Below are 19630 nucleotides of genomic sequence, written 5' to 3'. Positions count from 1 at the left end.
TCTGTCTTATGACTCCTGATTACTACTTCAAAGTCATTTTTCCATAGCATAATTGCAGTCAAGAATTTAGTTTAGTTTCCCTATTGGGCATGTTCCTTCCAGGTCTATGACTTTGGTAGGACCTCTATCTGGAAAGGCCTTCATATTTCTCTGTCTATGGAAGGAAGCTTATTCACCCTTCAAAGCTCTATTCAAACAATACTTCCTTCATGAAGTTTTCCTTGGTACTACCAGCAGAATTTATGGTTTCCATTTTGATGTTCCCATAGTGTCTTCTAAGTATTTGAATTCACGGGAATAGTCAATATTGCATTGCTTTTAGTAGCTTAAAAGGATTTTTACCCTACTCTACTAGAGTTCTCCCAGAGCATCTGCCACATTTCATTCATCTCTATATCTTCAATACCTGATACAGATTGACTTAATTAAGTTATCTTGAAACTCAGGTTGTAGATAGTATTCTAAAATCAATCACCTGGCTCATTGTAAATGCTGAATAAATTATAATTCCTTTACCCTTTTTCCTTTCTTGTCTACATATAATCCAACAAGAGATTTGGTAAGCATAGTCCCTGCAACCTATAACACAGAACCCTCCCTTTCACCTGACGAACTCCCATCCTTCTTCCAAACGCAGTTTACCTGTCACTTATAGCCTCTCTGACCCTTCTCTCTCACTAGATTATATCCTGTCATATGACTGTTCTTTTCCTTCATAACATTTTGCCACCAACATGACTGTAGAGCCTATGGAGACTATGCACATGTGGTCATTTATTTAGTGTCTATTCCAACTTCACTGTAAACTTCATAAGGGGAGGACTATATTTATCGTATTCGCTTCTGTTCTTAAGACAGTGATTAACACATAGTAACACATAGGGCTTAAACAGGTTAGTGACCTAAGCAAATCCCACTGTCTCGCTGGTATTGAAATAGCAATTTAACGTAAATAGCTCATTCTGGGGAAAAGCAAGAAAACAAAAGGAGAGCAACTGATCCAATTAGTATACATACACACAAACTCCAATTGGATTAATTTGTCATATATGCTTACATTAATATGTATGTACATTTAATAGTGTATACTAATATATTATTAACATACCCATATTTCACCTAAGTAATTCTATATCTTTTCATCTCTTTCCACATATATACAATATCAATTAGATTAACAGATGTTCTATGATTACATATGAATGTATCTATATAATAGAGTGTCTGTAAGAGACACGCAGAGATACAAAGATATGATAGCACCTAGAGTAGATTCAAAGAAATGAGTTTGCTGACATTTTTTTTCAGCAATATAAAAAAGTACAAGATACCTCAAATAAAAAAAAAATTAAACTTCTGTAGTATTTTATTGCTCTCTCAAATAGCATTTTTTTCCTTTGAACCCATGAATTATATTGTTATCCTAAGGAAAGGCTAAAAACTCAAACCAAGTTACTATAAAAGTTTGAATTATAAATTTCAGCGTTTTAAACAATCCCTCATTTATTATATCAGCTCCAAAATACTCATTAGGTGCTTGATAATGGCCAATGAAAGTGTTTTAAATGCCTTTTGAATGGATAAAACACAAGCTATGTGAAGAAATAAACATTACTAATTACTTCTTTATCACAATTCAAGATCTTTTTTCCCCAGAAGCAAGATTTAAAAGTTTAGTTTGCTTTATAGATCATAGACTAACACCTCATTGCAATATTCTTAAAGGTGTATTTGTTATGGGCATGCCATAACTGGCCGTTCTACAAATAAAATTGATCACAGTGTATTACCAAAGTATAATCTACACAAGAACCTCAGTGACAGCTGCTACTCATCAAACCTGCTGCTACTATTGATCCTGCCACCAGCAAAATCAAAGACTAAGACAATCAAAGACACTAACAAAATCAAAAACAACATGTGCACATGCTAAGTCGCTTAGTCGCGTCCGACTCTTTGCAATCCTGTGGACTAGAGCCCTCCAGGCTCCTCTGTCCATTGGATTCTCCAGGCAAGAATACTGGAACAGATCCAGGGGAAATTAATCTCATATATGTCTTCCAAGGATATACCTTATATTTTCCTCCAAGTCTCTACATAGTGTGTTCACTCTGTTATCCCTCTGAAATTCACTTTCATATATGAAATCACTGGGAATTGAACAAATGCTCAGCTAAAATGTACTGTATGTTACTCCCCCAATCCAGACAATTTTCAGTGTACCATCAATGCTCTTCATTCTACCAGATTTTCTTGTTTGCCTCTGGGTGTGTCACATTCACATAATCCTTCAATTCCTGAAGATATGACAAGATCTATGATAAAATATGACTAGTAGTTTAGTTTTTCTATCATAGTTTTAATTCTTGCATAAGGAAAAGAGTTGTTGTGGTTAATTCTCATGTTGTTCATAACTTCTAACTCTTTCCTGGATGTTACAAACTGAGAAATTTACCAGGCAGCAGAAACATCTGGGGATTTCAACTTGCTTCACTGACTAAGTCACGGAAGACAAGCAGCACTCATGTGATTCTGATTTTGACTGATGGTCCTTCGTGGCTTTTAGTCAGCAAAATTAATAATATATCCCTGAGAAGGATTGCTCATACTTCAAATATGTAGAGTGAAATAATGACACATAAAAAGAGTTTAGTTTCAAAACTTTGCTTCTACAAAGCCTATAGATTCCAATTTCTTAAATATTGAGAAACTGGAAGAACATCCCCCACCCTCTGAAAAATCCATTTTCTTAGTGGATGTGTTTCCACTACCACAGAAATGTATGATGATTATTTCTGACCCACTTCTCAGGTTTGACAAAGAGAAAAATAATTGATTTGATTCACTCCCAGTAAAAGAGACCAGTGATATTTCTTTGTAGTTTGTGATGAAGAGCAAAGTCAAAACAATTACATCTCAAGTCTAGTTTGTATTTTTAGCTATGTGACTTTGGCAATTTATTTAACCTCTGCATCCCTCAGTCTTCTCACCTGTAAAATCAGTACAATAATATCTATCTCTCAGGCAATAAAGACTAACCTGGAACAAAGTAGTTTTTTTGATAAATGTTAGTTCCTTTCTCAAGTCTCCTAATTCAAATTCCTCTTTAAATGAGAAAACTGAAAGCTCAATTTTTAATTTTTTTTCATATTTATTGCTATTCTTTCTACCTGTGTGTGAATTATTAATTTTTAGTGCTTCTAAGAATTTTTTTTCCCCACCAGTCTTTCTCAGAAAGCCTCTGAAAACAATGCTACATATTTTCTGTCAATGATGTGACAACATTAAAAAAATGTATGATGTATTTCCCTTCTATAAGCATTCATCCATAGTGAATGTTTATCCATGTTTATCATTGATAAATCAATGAAACATCAGTATTGACATTTATTTATAATCTTGTTTCATACCAGACCTTGTACGGGATCCTTATGATACCAGGATTACGAAGATGAGAAACTCTCAAACTTAGTTAAAGTCCTTTGGCAGCAAAAATCCTCAGTTTTCTCTGACAAAGCTTCTCTTGAAAGTTGCATGAAAAGGAACTAGATTTTTTTAAAGAGAAAAGTAGCATCTTAGATGGCATTGCCTAGAATCAAACTCGGAGGGGAGATCTGCCTGCAGGAAATGTATTGAGGACTGCTCTAAAAATTAACATATCTCAGGAAGTAAGGAAGCAGCAGTGGGTAGATGGAGAACTGCTGCTGTAACAGAAGATTCAGGGGGGGGCTTACGAGAAGTTCTGGAGCTGGGATGGCCTTGTAGAGTTATTCTGAATTGTGGCAGGAAGACAGACTGCTGAATCCCCCCATTGGCCAGGCATTTGGTGTGGGCTACCTGCGGGGAGTGGGCATAGCTTTAGGCAAGACAATGCACTCAGGTGGTGAGATGAACCCGGAGACGATGTTTGTTCAGTGCTATCTGGAGCCACCACAGATATGGAAAAAAGTCATGGTGCACCATTCAGAGGATCCTGAAAAGGCATGCTGGAGGTACTTTATGAGGAAGGAGCAGGAGGAGGAGGAGAAAGGAGAGGGAATGTGAAGGGGAGAAGAGTGGAAGGCTCTTGTCCTTTTTCTTTGTTTTTTTGGCTGTGATGGGTCTTCCCTGAGGTGCATTGGCTTCTCTTGTTGAAACACACGGGCTCAGTAGTTCCAGCATGTGGGCTTAGTTATCCCTTGGCATTTGGGCTCCTAACTCCTCCATCAGGAATTGAACTCAAGTTCCCTGCATTGGAAGGTGGATTCCTAATCACTGCACCACCAAGGAAGTTGCATTCTTGTCTTTTATTTCCTTGTCCCTCCTTCGTCTCCCTTTCCTACTCTTCTCTTCCCTCCTTTCTCTCTCCTGCCCCCTTCCCTCCTTCTTCCTTCATTTCTTCCTGAGAAATATCATGATGCTACTTATAGGAGGAGGAACAGGAAGACCCAGGTGCCGAAGCAGAAATGTCAGTCAGTCGCCAGGACAAATCACCTCCCAGGTGAATGAGGCCATTTTGGACTTTTCAGCCCTTCCGGTTGCTCTCTGACCACCCCCACTCAAGTGTACTCAGGCAAGATGAAAGCAGAAGTACTTCTCATTGTTGTTGTTCAGTCCCTAGGTCATGTCAGACTCTGGATCCCATGGACTGAAGCGTTCCAGGTTTTGCTGTCCTCCACTAATCTCCTGGACTTCGCTCAAGTTCACGTCCATCGAGTTGGTGTAGCATGCATGCATGCGCCATCGTGTCAGGCTCTGCAATGCTATGGACTGTAGCTTGCCAGGTTCCTCTGTCCATTGGATTTTTCAGGTAAAAATACTGGATTGGGTTGCCATCTTCCTCCAGGGGATCTTCCCAACCAAGGGACTGAACCCACATCTCTGTGTCTCCTGCACTGAGCAGGCAGAGTCTTTACCAACTGCACCACCTGGGAAGCCATTGAGTTAGTGATGCTATCTAACCATCTTATCCTCTACCACCCCCTTCTTCTTTTGTCTTTCCCAGCATCTTTTGTCTTTCTCTCTTTCTTCCACAGTCGTTTCCAGCAGCAAGTTCTTTTCCAATGAGTTAGCTCTTTGACCTCTCATTAGCACACAGCATTATCAGAAATGCCCGACTTGTGGTAAGCCACTAAGTTTGCGAATGGCTGGTTATGCAGCATAAGAGGATTGGAAAATGATCATCATGCATCTAATGTTCAATAAATGGCAGCAATCAACATCATTAAAAATCCACATGCCCCCAGAACTTTGCAATGTTCTTGTGTAATAGCACCCAGGAAGATATTCTGCCCCCAACTTCTTCACCCTCCCCTCCTACCCCATGCCTCACCACCTCTGGGTAGGATATAGCCTCAATTAAACTAGTGCCAGAATATTTGAAGTCAAGGCTTCCCTGGTGGTTCAGTGGTAAAAAAAAAATCCACCTGCCAGTGTAGGAGATGTGGGTTTGATCCCTAGGCTAGGAAGATCCCCTGGAGAAGGAAATGGCAACCCACTGTAGTATTCTTGCCTGGAAAATCCCATGGACAGAGGAGCCGTTAAGCTATAGTCCATGCGGTTGCAAAAGAGTTGGACCTAACTTAGTTGACTAAAACAACGACATTTGAAGTCTGGATCACTTTTGTCCACTTAAAGTTATACAGAAAACATATTAGATTTCAGCACTTATAGGAAATATTTTGTTGGCTAGTATTTCAACTTATTGATTAAAGTGCTTTAACAGACTGACTCTCCATTTTATCATTTCTAGGATCTTCTGTATCAATTGTTTGATTACTAATTTGTAGGCGATAGCTTATTCCCTTCATACTTGGGAGATGTCAGTTTAAAACAGTCTACATAAAGCAGAATTGACATACATCTTAATTTTAAAGGCTAATGTTCCTCCAGTGTCTTTAGATACTTTCTTTTAAAATAGCTAACAGATAAGTTCTGTTTTGAGTCCTAGAAAGCTTGCTAATTTCCTGAATGACACTGCTATTTATAATGCAATGACTTAAAGGAAAAAGAGATAAAGTAAGTTTACCACACACACACACACAAAAAAAAAAAAACCAGGGTGACAATGTAAGTTTCATAAAAAGCTGTCAAGTTATTTTTAAACACAAGAACCTCTGACACTAATTTTCTGGCATTCTTTTAAATTGCAACTTTGTATAAGCTAATTTCTTTTGCTTAAACAACTGATTTAAAATATTTTTTTACCCATTTCTGTACAGTCCACTTATTAGTGTCAGTATTATGTTTCTCTTCATGGAAATCAAAAAAGTTATGCACATGACAGTAAGGACAGTTAGCAATAATAGCAGTAGGAGTGTATAGTAGTAGTAGTAAATTAGTATTTACATCCCATTGCTTTGCACAAATATTTGAGATCTCATTTTTTGCCTGGCACATAGCAGATACTTAATATTTACTGAGTAAATGAAAACTAGCAAAGAGCATTTTACCTCAAACACTGACTAATACCCTTGTGAAATATTAGTGACTCAAGAAATATGTTCATCCTGCCTCACAAACCTTGCTGACGATGTGTCTTTTGTGACAAAATACACTTGTTGATTACAACAATGAGTTGATGATCCTCTGCTACGTGCTACCTCTTTCCTGGTGTCAACTAACTTAAGCCGCATTGTTAGCTCAGAAGACATTCCATATAGTTTCCCCCAAAGGATTAGGAACTTGTGACTAATCGAAGTGAACCAGGAAGGAAATGTGGTTAGTATCTGTAAGAGGGGGAAAAGAAAAAAAGAAAATGAAGTCGCTCAGTTGTGTCTGACTCTTTGCGACCCCAGGAACCATAGCCCACCAGGCTCCTCCATCCATGGGATTCTCCAGGCAAGAATACTGGAGTGAGTTGCCATTTCCTCCTCTAGGGGATCTTCCCTACCCAGGGATCAAATCCAGATATCCCGTACTTCAGGCAGACTCTACCCTCTGAGCCAACAGGGAAACACTAAAGCTAATAAGAAGAGTAAACAGCATGTGTTGTAGAGGGAAGAGGTGAGAAGGACAGAAAAAGAAAGAGATTATGAATAATGCCAAAACCTTTTATGTCTTACTCTGGAAATGGTTTTGAATTTACATTTGAATACAGATAGATCTGATTTGTGAGTCAGTGCAGACACATTGATGCATGCGCCTCTCTTGACTGTACTATAGAAATACATTGTTAAGTAATTCATTGAAAACATACTTCCTTGCTGGTGCTTTAACAGTTTAGATCGGATAATGAATCCTCTTAGAAGCATTATACTCTGTGTTCTCTGTTGCTTTGTGTTTATTTTTAATTCACAGTATTTGTGGATATTGCAACATTTTAATCACAATAATGGGGAAAGGTTATACAGTCATCACTCAGGAAGAATTAGAAGGAAATTCATTCCCCTGGTCCTGTTTCCTGTTGAAACTCTCTGTAATTCCTTCACATGGTCTCTCTTAGAAGAATACTCATTTTCAGTTTAAGATTTTCCTTGAGTTTACCTGCTAGACTATGAATTTTGGGGTTGGAAGAGGGGGGAAATCATGTTAATTTAATATGTTCTACTGCTAGACTGCAAGTTATAAGAAGAAAACTATTAGGGTGGAGAAAAATAAGGAATACATTGTAAAGCAGGAACTAAGAACTTTAAGTAGACATAGTCAGGAACTGATAAACAGGAAAAAATGACTTAAAATTTTTTTAAAGTTGGAAAAATTATTTACACAGTCATTCTTATGATAAAAGGTAATTTTATACACTTAACATTTTAAGAGTTTCTTCTAGAATTTTGAAAGTATAAATAAATAAGCAAAAAGGAAAATAGGAAGCTTGAATATTGTGTAAGATTTCTACAAAGCTGTAAGAGGAAGATGACCTGTGTCTGGGGGCCCATCCTTTCTTCCCAGCCTCCCAAATCACTTTTTTATACCACTTGCACTTTGGGTTCATGTGAAGTCTAGTTTGAGAATTGTGAATGATTAGAAAGGAAAGAGAAACTTTCCTTTAATGAGAATAGTTGATTTATTCACTACCGCTGTTTAGCTATGACCTACTGTACATTGCATTATCCTACACACTACAGGCAGGATACATGAGGCATTCAAAGAAATCTTCCACATGCCTCTGCATTCAAAAGTGGATAGAGAAGTGTCAGCCAGTGCTCACGAGTCACACACATTCAGATTATGTAATCACTGTTCTACTTGTGCGTTTTAGTTAATGCTGCTGTGAATTAAAAAATAAGTAAGCCCTAATGCCCAAAGCATATTAAAAGCAGAGGTAGTAAAATAACCCCTTAACTGATACCTTTTCCTTAGTTTCTAGGAAGGACTGTGTTTTCTGGGAGTGAAAGTGAAAGCCACTCAGTCATGTCTGACTCTTTGTAACCCCATGGACTATACAGTCCATGGAATTCTCCAGGTCAGAATACAGAAGTGGATAGCCATGCCCTTCTCCAGGGGATCTTCCTGACCCAGGAATTGAACCAGGGTCTCCTGCACTGCAGGCAAATTCTTTACCAGCTGAGTTACCAGGGAAGCCCAAGTTTTCTGGGAGTGTCTCTGTTAATCACCTCTTGGAGCTAGATGTAGTGCTGTCCCCCAGAATGCTGGAGGAGGGGTAAGAGAAAAGGTGAAGGGAAGGGCTCCTGGCTAACGTTTCCGTATCTTGAAGACAGTTTTAGGTTGTAACCGTAGATTTATATGTTCATTTTTGTAAAGTACCTATGTTTATTGTGGACAAGGTTCATTATTTTGCAACAACTAAGATTTTTAGATGTCCTGAGGTGACAGTGTATGATAAAAAGTAGAGCTAATGAATTAACCAATTTGTAAATATCTTTGTTTCTTGCCTGTAGAATTACCATGGACAGAGGAGCCTGGTGGGCTGCAGTCCATGTGGTCACAGAGTCAGACACAACTCAGCGACTAAACAACAAAATATATATGTATATATATTTATATATATTAAATATATAATGTATATTATATATAATGTATAATTATATATATAATGTATATTATATATACATATATATAGGCTTCCCTGGTAGCTCAGCTGGTAAAGAATCACCTGCAATGCAGAAGACCTGGGTTTGATCCCAAGGTGGGAAAGATCCCCTGAAGGAGGGAATGGCTTCCCACCCCAGTATTCTGGCCTGGAGAATTTCATGGACTGTATAGTTCATGGGATCACAAAGAATCAGACATGACTGAGTGACTTTCACTTTCACATATATATATATTTATGTGTGTATATATATATATACACACACACATGTTAAGTTGCTTTAGTCATGTCCGACTCTGTTGGACCCCCATAGACTGTAGCCTGCCAGGCTCCACTGCCTATGGTGAATCTCCAGGAAAGAATACTGGAGTGGGTTGCCATGCTCTCCTCCAGGGGATCTTCCTGACCCAGGGATTGAACCCCTGTCTGTTACACCTCCTGCATTGGCAGGCAGATTCTTTACCACTAGCGCCACCCGGGAAGCCCACATATATATACATATATATACATATAAATATAAATATAAATATATATATATTTGGGATGCCATGAGGCATGCAAGATCTTCCTTGACCAGGGATTGAACCCTTGGCCCCTATGTTTGGAGAACAGAATCTTAACCTCTGGGCCACCAGGGAAGTCCAAATACTGTTGCTATAATTGATAGAAATAAATCATCTTGGATATGGAATGGTTAAACCATCTCTGAGAAATATACGTCAGGACTTGTTCATTAGGTTGGCAGCAGATGAGCATTAGGAAGTATAAAAGGAGGGATGTATATGGGTGTGTCATACTTGTATTTAGATGATAACCACTGATGCATGTACATATCTAGGCTGTATCACAGGAACATTTTGTTAAGAAATTCAATGGAAACATACTTCCTCGCTAATACTTTAATAGTTTAGCTTGGATAATGAATCCTCTTAGAAGCATTATACTTCGTGTACTCTGTTGCTCTACATCCCATTTTTAATCGAGCACTAAGGTAATGTAGTGTTTTAATCATAATGCTACCAATATCTTTATCTAGAGAGCTGTTGCCATTTTTGTCTCTTATGAAATATTTGTTGCCAAGGCAGGATTACATTATTTTTTCTTGCATTGAGCTGGTATAGTATATTCTTGGCTATCAAAATACTCATAGCTGTGGGATAGTGAAAGTGGGTAAGTATTCATGATGTGTGAGAAAGGATGATACATAACTGCATGATCTTATTTACATAAAAATGGATACTTAGTATCAAATGGTAAACTGCTTGTGATTATGGCTTGTGTTTTTCAGTTTCCTCTTATGCACCTGTTAACTTTTAAGAAATGTGTGGATCTAACAGAAGCAGAAGATATTAAGAAGAGGTGGCAAGAATACACAGAAGAACTATACAAAATAATCTTCATGACCCAGATAACCATGATGGAGTGATCACTCATCTAGAGCCAGGCATCCTGGAATGCAAAGTCAAGTGGGCCTCAGGAAGCATCACTATGAACAAAGCTAGTGGAGGTGATGGAATTCCAGTTGAGCTATTTTGAATCCTAAAAGACGATGCTGTGAAAGTGGTGCACTCAATGTGCCAGCAAATTTGGAAAACTCAGCAGTGGCCACAGGACTGGAAAAGGTCAGTTTTCATTCCAATCCCTAAGAAAGGCAATGCCAAAGAATGCTCAAACTACCACACAACTGCACTCATCTCACAGACTAGCAAAGTAATATTCAAAATTCTCCAAGCCAGGCTTCAGCAGTACGGGAACTGTGAACTTCCAGGTGTTCAAGCTGGATTTAGAAAAGGCAGAGGAAAAAGATCAAATTGCCAACATCTGTTGGATCATCAAAAAAGCAAGAGAGTTCCAGAAAAACATTTACTTCTGCTTCATTGACTACGCTAAAGACTTTGACTGTGTGGATCACAACAACCTGTAGAAAATTCTTAAAGAGATGGGAATACCAGACCACCTGACCTGCCTCCTGAGAAATCTATATGAAAGTCAAAAAGCAACAGTTAGAACTGTACATGGAACAACAGACTAGTTCCAAAACAGGAAAGGAGTACATCAAGACTGTATATTGTCACCCTGCTTATTTAACTTATATGCAGAGTACATCATGAGAAATGCTGGGCTGGATGAAGCCCAAGCTGGAGTCAAGATCAGCGGAAGAAATATCAATAACCTCAGATATGCAGATGACACCACCCTTATAGCAGAAAGTGAAGAAGAACTAAAGAGACTCTTAATGAAAGTAAAAGAGGAGAGTAAAAAAGCTGGCTTAAAACTCAACATTCAAAAAATGAAAATCACAGCATCCAGTCCCATCACTTCATAGCAAATAGATGGGGAAAGAATGGAAACAGTGAGAAACTTTATTTTCTTGGGCTCCAAAATCACTGCAGATAGTGCCTGCAGCAATGAAATTAAAAGACGCTTGCTCCTTGAAAGAAAAGCCATGACCAAATTAGACAGCATATTAAAAAGCAGAGACATTACTTTGCCGACGAAGGTCTGTCTAGTCAAAGCTGTGGTTTTTCCAGTAGTCATGTATGGATGTGAGAGTTGGGCCATAAAGAAAGCTCAGAGCCAAATAATTGAAGTTTTTTAACTGTGGTGTTGGAGAAGACTCCTGAGAGTCCCTTGGACAGCAAGGAGATCCAACCAGTCCATCCTAAAGGAAATCAGTCCTGAATATTCACTGGAAGGACTGATGCTGAAGCTGAAGCTGAAGCTCCAATACTTTGGCTATCTGATGGGAGGAACTGACTCTTTGGAAAAGACCCTGATGCTGGGAAAGATTGAAGGTGGGAGGAGAAGGGGACAACAGAGGATGAGATGGTTGGATGGCATCACCGATTGAATGGACATGAGTTTGAGTAAACTCCAGGAGTTGGTGATGGACAGGGAGGCCTTGCGTGCTACAATCTATGGGGTCGAAAAGAGTCAGGCACAACTGAGGGACTGAACTGAACTGAACTTTTAAGAAATGTCATTTTTTAAAATCTTGGAAAAAAAAAAAAACCCAAAACCAAAAGCCAGTATGTGATATGGGGGCCTCCCTCTGTACATCTGCCAGGCTTTGTCCATATCACGTGGGGTTTGAAATCAAGACCCTTAATTAGAGTTTGAGACTTTAATAAAGATCTTAGTGCAATCCATAAGTGCAAAACTGGAACACCTACAAGGTTGCCAGTAGGACAAGTTTGGATGACAATTGCCTATCTATAGGATATTATGCAGACATTGAAAAGAATGGAGAAAAATGACATTGAAGTAACATGAAAGGATGCTGAAGACATAGTTTTAAAGAAAAAAAGCTGTATAATAAGTCCACTTGTATAAAAAATGATCTATGTCTATCTCTCTTTATATATGTATATCTTTATGTATTATATATGTGGTTCTATGGATATGTGTATATATAAATGTAGATAGAATAGAAAACTAATGCCAAATTTTTACCAATCATTACCATTGGAGACCCAGAATGTGGAGCAATGATGAAGAGGAACTTGCATGTTTTATCTGCAGTTTATAAATCTTTTACAGTGAATTGTTTCATACATTTCTCTGTTAGATTAATAATAAAAGGAAAAATAAAACTATTGGGTCTTATTTTCTAAAGTGGACTCAGATGACAGAAAAAAGTAAAAAGTAGTTCATTTTATAATACAGAGGAGGATGAGTTTGCTTCTAGTTTCTGGATGAAATTGTAAAAGATAATACATTTGGAAGACAGAAAGGAGTCCATAAACTAATACATGAAGTTAAGTTTTGATGATAATTGGCTCCTATTTTATTCACATACTCCAAACGAATCCCAGCACTTATCAACAACCAAGATAGGAACATCTGCTTTCCTTGGCAACTGGAAAGGGAAGATAACTCTCTCTTCCAAGGGCCACACATTTATGCTTTCAGATACAGCTAAAATGTCTATAAGGCCTCTAAATTGCATTATAGGAAAGGCAGGGCATATTACATAATTATTCAAAGAAAATATATGTAATATTTCAGTCTAGTTCTTGCCTAAACATGTGAAAGGCAGATGGATATTGAGAAAGGGGGAGCGAGCATGTGCAGGGATGAAGCAAATGAAATTTAGCAGGAATTTGACTTGCCTTGCATTTATCTGGGTTGGGCACAAGTTGACCACTCTTACACTTGTGTTACCACACACCCTCACTTCCCCCATCCCTATCCTTCTTCTCCTTACTGGCCTTGAGGCAGGGTGTATAAAAGACAGCAGGCGACTGTGAAAACCACTTAGCTGTAGACTCCTGAGCAGCAGTTCACCCTCCTGGGAGCAGCTCTAACTCAAGTCTTTTCCACCATGAGCTTCAGACCTGACGCCACCTCCTCATATACCGCGCCCAGCCCACTTCCTGTCCTACAGGTGTTGCTACTGATGTCACTGCTTCTGACGATGCTGGTTCCCTCCACCACTGGAAAACGTAAGAGAAACTTTAGGGAGAGGTGAATAGTAGACTCTCTGCTTCTCCTAACCTGAGGCTGCTTCTGCTGCAGCTGTGTCTGGGGGAGAGACTGCCTTGGTGCCCCTGGGACTAGAGAAGGGCACTGTATGAATAATTACAAATGGAGACGCTGTACTTTGTGGGCACTTGACCTGTGCCAGGAATTCTGCTAGGTGCTTTAGTAAAGGGTGACAGGTCGATCGTATTCACAAATGGCCTTGTGAGGGAGGTACTCATCAATAGATAAGATCTAGGAGATAATCATGATCGCTAATAGAATCATATCTTCTGCCTTAGTTAGCGGTAGGGAGAGATTGCTACATATTGAACTTCGCTGCTTGTGTATGAAGACCACCTCTGGCATTCATCCCAGTAACATCCAAAGTTTGGAGGTCAACAGGGCAGGACCCCACTGCGCCAAAGTCGAAGTAATGTAAGTCTCTGCTTCTCTAGTATTGCCTCCCTAAGGAAGCCCTCCATCTCCATCCCTACCACCACTGCTGGATCCCTTCTGATGATGTGCCAGGATGCTCACAGATAATTCTACTCTCTCTTGCAGAGCCACGCTGAAGAATGGGAAGAAAACCTGCCTGGATCCGGAAGCCCCCAGAATCAAGAAAATAGTCCAGAAAATATTGGAAGATGGTGGGTCAGCTGCTTAATCTTTTTCATTTTCTGTCAAACCTTTTTATCTCCCAAGAAGAACAGAAGTTGAAATCTTGGCTTTCTAGAGTTCTTATTTATCCAGGATACCTAGTCATACTGTATTAAACTTTGGATATGTTTTCCATTCTGTCTCAAAAAGTCACAATTTGCTCTGAGATGGCTGGTTAATAGATGACAGGGAGAAGATAAAAGTAAGCATGGCTGTAAGACAGTCTCAAGGATGTATTGTATAACAGGAGGAATATAACCAATATTTTGTAATAACTGTAAATGGAAAGTAACCTTTTAAAATAGTGTAAACATTTTAAAAATTAATAAAAAAAAAAGAAAGTAACCAAGGCTTGTTTCAAAATACAATATATGATTTACTCCCTTACTCTTGGCTAAATGTGGTAATGTGTTTAGCATTTCTTTCTTTAAAAGTTTCTTTCCAAATACATTTGTCTTAACTTATTGTGCTCCACTATACTGATAGACTAGACATGACCACGAGGATTCCATAATGGTCAGTGATATCAGAAACCATACAGAGCCCAGCATGGAGCACTTGCTCAATAAATGTTTATTAATACATTTAGGGACTTAATAGATTTTTCACTGTGTTAGTCCTAGGATGTCTTGTTTCAAAACATCACCTGAAAGATTTTTCCTGTGTTTACTTTAGCCTTCAACCCTAATAATAATAAAATTGTAGGATGTGAGTCTTGTGAGCAGTGGTTATTTACTTTAAAGTAATTTAATACCATTTAATTTAAATACATTTAATACCAGTAGAGCAAACAATATGTGATGGCATATGGTATCATATATATCTTCAATGATACAGTATTTTTAATAATAACAACAGATTCTCCTTGGTGTTGAAGATTTTACCCTGACATGTTTGTACATTTTTGCTTACTTAATATCTACATGGTTACATTTTCTGTATTAGAATCAGCCTTGCAAATAAGGTCGAAAGAGAATTTAAACTTTACCAGACTACTAATTATTATTTTATAGTCAACAGAATTTCTTTCACTCTAATCCCTTAAAATATACCCATACTATTCTTACAGAAGTATTAACATAAAATCAAACTTATTATTGCTTTGTTGTCATATATTATTACTTTTAACAGAATTATTAGGGGAAAAGCCTTAATTATCTTTTTATTTCTTAGAAACTTTGGTATTTAACAATATGGACAACAAAATTCACTAGTTGATGATTTGTACTATTTTTAATGTACTATAGTAATAGCTAAACTTTATTAATAACTATTGATATTATTATGTTAATAACAATATTAATATACCAGAGAAAATGATTGTTCTGCATGCATTATAATTAAATAGTTGTAAAGAATTAAATTCTTACAAGATAGCTATGATGTGGTTAAGAGCACATCCTCTAAAGAGAGAATAAATGGGTAACTTAGTCCACCACTTACTAGCAGTGTAACTTTGGTCGGGTTGCATAAACTGTGCCTTATTTCTTCATTTCTAAAATGGCATAATAATATTGCTTATCTTATGGAGTTGATGTGAAAATTAAGAGCTAATAGATTCAAAGTGCTGAAAATAATCCATGTCACACAATAATCCGTAGGCCAATGTTAGTATTTATTATTATTATAATTAGCATCCCCAGTGCTACAAGGAGAAGGCAATGGCAACCCACTCTGGTACTCTTGCCTGGAAAATCCCATGGACGGAGGAGCCTGGTGGGCTGCAGGCCATGGGGTTGCTAAGAGTTGGACATGACTGAGCGACTTCACTTTCGTTTTTCACTTTCATGCATTGGAGAAGGAAATGGCAACCCACTCCAGTGTTCTTGCCTGGAGAATCCCAGGGACGGGGGAGCCTGGTGGGCTGCCGTCTGTGGGGTTGCACAGAGTCAGACACGACTGAAGTGACTTAGCAGCAGCAGCAACAGCAGTGCTACAGAGAAGAAAATCGAAGTTCAAAGAAATTAGGAAATTTGCCTCAGAATCAAATAACTAAGTAGGTGACAGAGGGACGATTTGAAACTGTGCTAGTAACCACAACATCTTATCACTTTGCTTGATTTTTCTTTCTCTAATGAAGAGATTATATTATGTTTCACATAATGTTATTGATACAGAAAATAAGACTTGATACATAAATAGCATACTAAACATCCTATGATGATTATAGAAGACATCAGTTCATCTACCCCAACCTGCACACAGTTTAAGGAGCACTCATGTATGACGCATTTAGTTCACAATCTATGCATTATTAGGTTTCTTTTTATTATGTTCTCATCATTATAGATTTAATGCCTTAAATGTTTTGTGTACAAAATAAACACATTTATTAAGTAATAAGTAATTAGTAATAAGTAAGTAACTTATTAAGTAATAGTTAACAAATAATACACATAAATAAACATTAATAAATAAAGCACTCAGGGTCATCAGTTTTTCACCAATAATTTAAAATAGCTCAGCATCTCATTCATCTCATTCATTTCTCTAGGATCTCCTACTGAAATCCAGGAAGGCCACCTCCTAAGACATGACATAGTTTTTACACTATGCTAATACCTCCTTCATTATGCATATGTCTTTTATTTTTGTGTGCACATATTAAATTATTCTATTTAGATGCAGAGAGAGAATGAATTAACTGCCACTACTCCAGGGGTGTCTTTACACTGCAAATATTGAAACCTGGGGGTCAGATTGTACAAATCCAGTATGTTGCCCACCCATACGCTAAACCACTCTTCTATCCATTCCCTCTGTGCTAACTCAAATGGGATCTCAAGTTGCAGTTCCATAAATACATGTGACTTACACCACACGCTGTACTGGCCATTGTCAAGATGCTGGGTAGTCAAAGACTATAAGTCATGGAGAATTGCCTTTGAAGAGATAACTGTCTGGTGGGAGATGCAGACAGGCTGACAAATAATTACAACCACATGTGAGTATAGAGGTATGCTCCTACTGCACAAAGAAACAGGCACTTGAACATGTCAAAGCCTCATCATTATCATTTTCAACATTCATCATCTTCACTAATGTAGTGCTTTATATTGAGTCCCTACCAGGGAGCTGGAGAAGCCAATGGCAACCCACTCTAGTATGCTTGCCTGGAGAATCCCATGGACAGAGGAGCCTGGTGGGCTACAGTCCAGGGGGTCTCAAAGAGTTTGACATGATTGAGCGACTAACACTTTACTTTTCCTTTGAGCAGGAAATTAGAATAGTGAGAGACAATACTATCTCACAGCTCATGGAGCTTTTCATTTAGAAAGAAAAACCATTTTAAATACATTAAAATATATATGCATGTCTTGTGTGAGTATCATGTGCGTGTGTTTATATGAGCTGTGGCAAACAGGAGAAGCAGTGGGTCTACATGACAACAAAAGGGAACATGAGTTGCTTTAGCTCTCAGGGAAGATGCCTAGGGGGAGGTAAGATTTCAGCTGACACCAGAAATATGAGTGGAACTTAGCTAGATGAAAGGACAGGTGGTGAGAGAGTAAGAAAGCACATTCCAGGTCTAGGAATTCAACCACACATCCCTGCAGAGGTCAGGTCCTGCCGAGCCTCAAGAGGTCAGCTTGGTCCATGCAGTGGGCTTCCAAGGCCCTTCACCACAGTTAATCAGTATGACAGAGAGCCTCTGGCTTTGAGATGAGGGTGTATTTTTCCCTAATCAAAGCCAAAGTCATTCTTTCTAAGGGAAGCGAAGATGGTCTTGAGGCAGGAGATAGAAGGGCCCCAGAGCAAAGAACTAGAGTCTGTTTTCTATGGCCTGATACCCCAAGACAGAAATAGCAAGAACACTGAAGGGAGGAGACTGGGCCCTGCCCACATAGAAGATGAGAGGCCACATATTTCTCATTCTCTAAGTCAGGAGCACTCTCTGAACTCAGTTCAGTTCAGTCGCTCAGTCATGTCTTTGCAGCCCCATGGACTGCAGCACACCAGGCTTCCCTGTCCATCACCAACTTCTGGAGCTTGCTTAAACTCACTGAGTCGGTGATGCCATCCAACCATCTCATCCTCTCTCGTCTCCTTCTCCTCTTGCCTTCAATCTTTCCCAGCATCAGGGTTTTTTCCAAAGAGTCAGTTCTTTGCATCAGGTGGCCAAAGTATTGGAGCTTCAGCTTCAGCCTCAGTCCTTCCAATGAATATTCATGACTGATTTCCTTTAGGATTAACTGGTTTGATCTCCTTGCTGTCAAATGGATTCTCAAGAGTCTTCTCCAACACCACAATTCAAAAGTATCAATTCTTTGGTGCTCAGCTTTCTTTATGGTCCAACTCTCACATCCATACATGACTACTGGAAAAACCATAGCTTTGACTAGACAGACCTTTGTTGGCAAAGTAATGTCTCTGCTTTTTAATATGCTGTCTAAGTTGGTCATAGCTTTTCTTCCAAGGAGCAAGCGTCTTTTAATTTCATGGCTGCAGGCACTATCTGCAGTGATTTTGGAGCCCAAGAAAATAAAGTCTCTCACTGTTTCCATTTTTTTCCCCATCTATTTGCCATGAAGTGATGGGACTGGATGCCATGATTTTCATTTTTTGAATGTTGAGTTTTAAGCCAGCTTTTTTACTCTCCTCTTTTATTTTCATCAAAAGGCCCTTTAGTTCCACTCCTCTTTCTGTCATAAGGGTAGTGTCATATGCATGTCTGAGATTATTGATATTTCTCCCGGCAATCTTGATCCCAGCTTGTGTTTCATCTAGTCTGGCATTTTGCATGATGTACTCTGCATATAAGTTAAATAAGCAGTGTGACAATATACAGCTTTGACGAACTCCTTCCCCAATTTGGAACCAGTCTGTTGTTCTATGTCCAGTTCTAACCATTGCTTCTTGACCTGTATATAGATGTCCCAAGCAGCAAGAAAGGTGGTCTGATATTCCCATCTCTTGAAGAATTTTCCACAGTTCGTTGTGATCCACACAGTCAAAGTCTTTAGCGTAGTCAATGAAGTAGAAATAGGTGTTTTTCTGGAATTCTCTTGCTTTTTCTATGATCCAATGGATATTGGCAATTTGATCTCTGGTTCCTCTGCCTTTTCTAAATCCAGCTTGTACATCTGGGAGTTTTCAGTTCTCATACTGTTGAAACCTCACTTGGAGAATTTTGAGCATTACTTTGCTAGCATGTGAAATGAGCTCAATTGTGCTGTAGTCTGAACATTCTTTGGGATTGCCTTGCTTTGGGATTGGAAAGAAAACTGACCTCTTCCAGTCCTGTGGCCCCTGCTGAGTTTTCCAAATTTCCTGGTGTACTGAGTACAGCAATCTCACAACATCATCTTCTAGGATTTGAAATAGCTCAACTGGAATTCCATCACCTCCACTAGCTTTGTTCGTATTGATGCTTCCTAAGGCCCACTTGACTTCACATTCCAGGATGTCTAGCTCTAGGTGAGTGGTCACAGCATCATGGCTCTCTGGGTCATGAAGATCTTATTTTGTATAATTCTATGTATTCTTGCTACCTCTTCTTAATATCTTCTGCTTTTGTTAGGTCCATACCGTTTCTGT

The 19630-nt window shown here is 38.7% G+C and overlaps 1 protein-coding gene across 1 annotated transcript; it reads left to right on the top strand.

The window, feature by feature from the left end:
• Positions 1-13206: 13206 nt before the first annotated feature.
• LOC133058516 (platelet basic protein-like) lies at positions 13207-14763 on the top strand. Its single transcript, XM_061145217.1, has 3 exons — positions 13207-13416; positions 13735-13870; positions 13997-14763. The coding sequence occupies exons 1-3, from the start codon at positions 13296-13298 to the stop codon at positions 14097-14099; spliced, it is 360 nt and encodes a 119-aa protein (XP_061001200.1). The 5' UTR covers positions 13207-13295; the 3' UTR covers positions 14100-14763.
• Positions 14764-19630: the final 4867 nt, after the last annotated feature.

Source organism: Dama dama, chromosome 6, assembly GCF_033118175.1.
Source record: "Dama dama isolate Ldn47 chromosome 6, ASM3311817v1, whole genome shotgun sequence".
Lineage (NCBI taxonomy): Eukaryota > Metazoa > Chordata > Mammalia > Artiodactyla > Cervidae > Dama > Dama dama.
The sequence above is the reverse complement of the archived record's forward strand: the minus strand, read 5'-3'. Positions and strand labels throughout refer to the sequence as shown.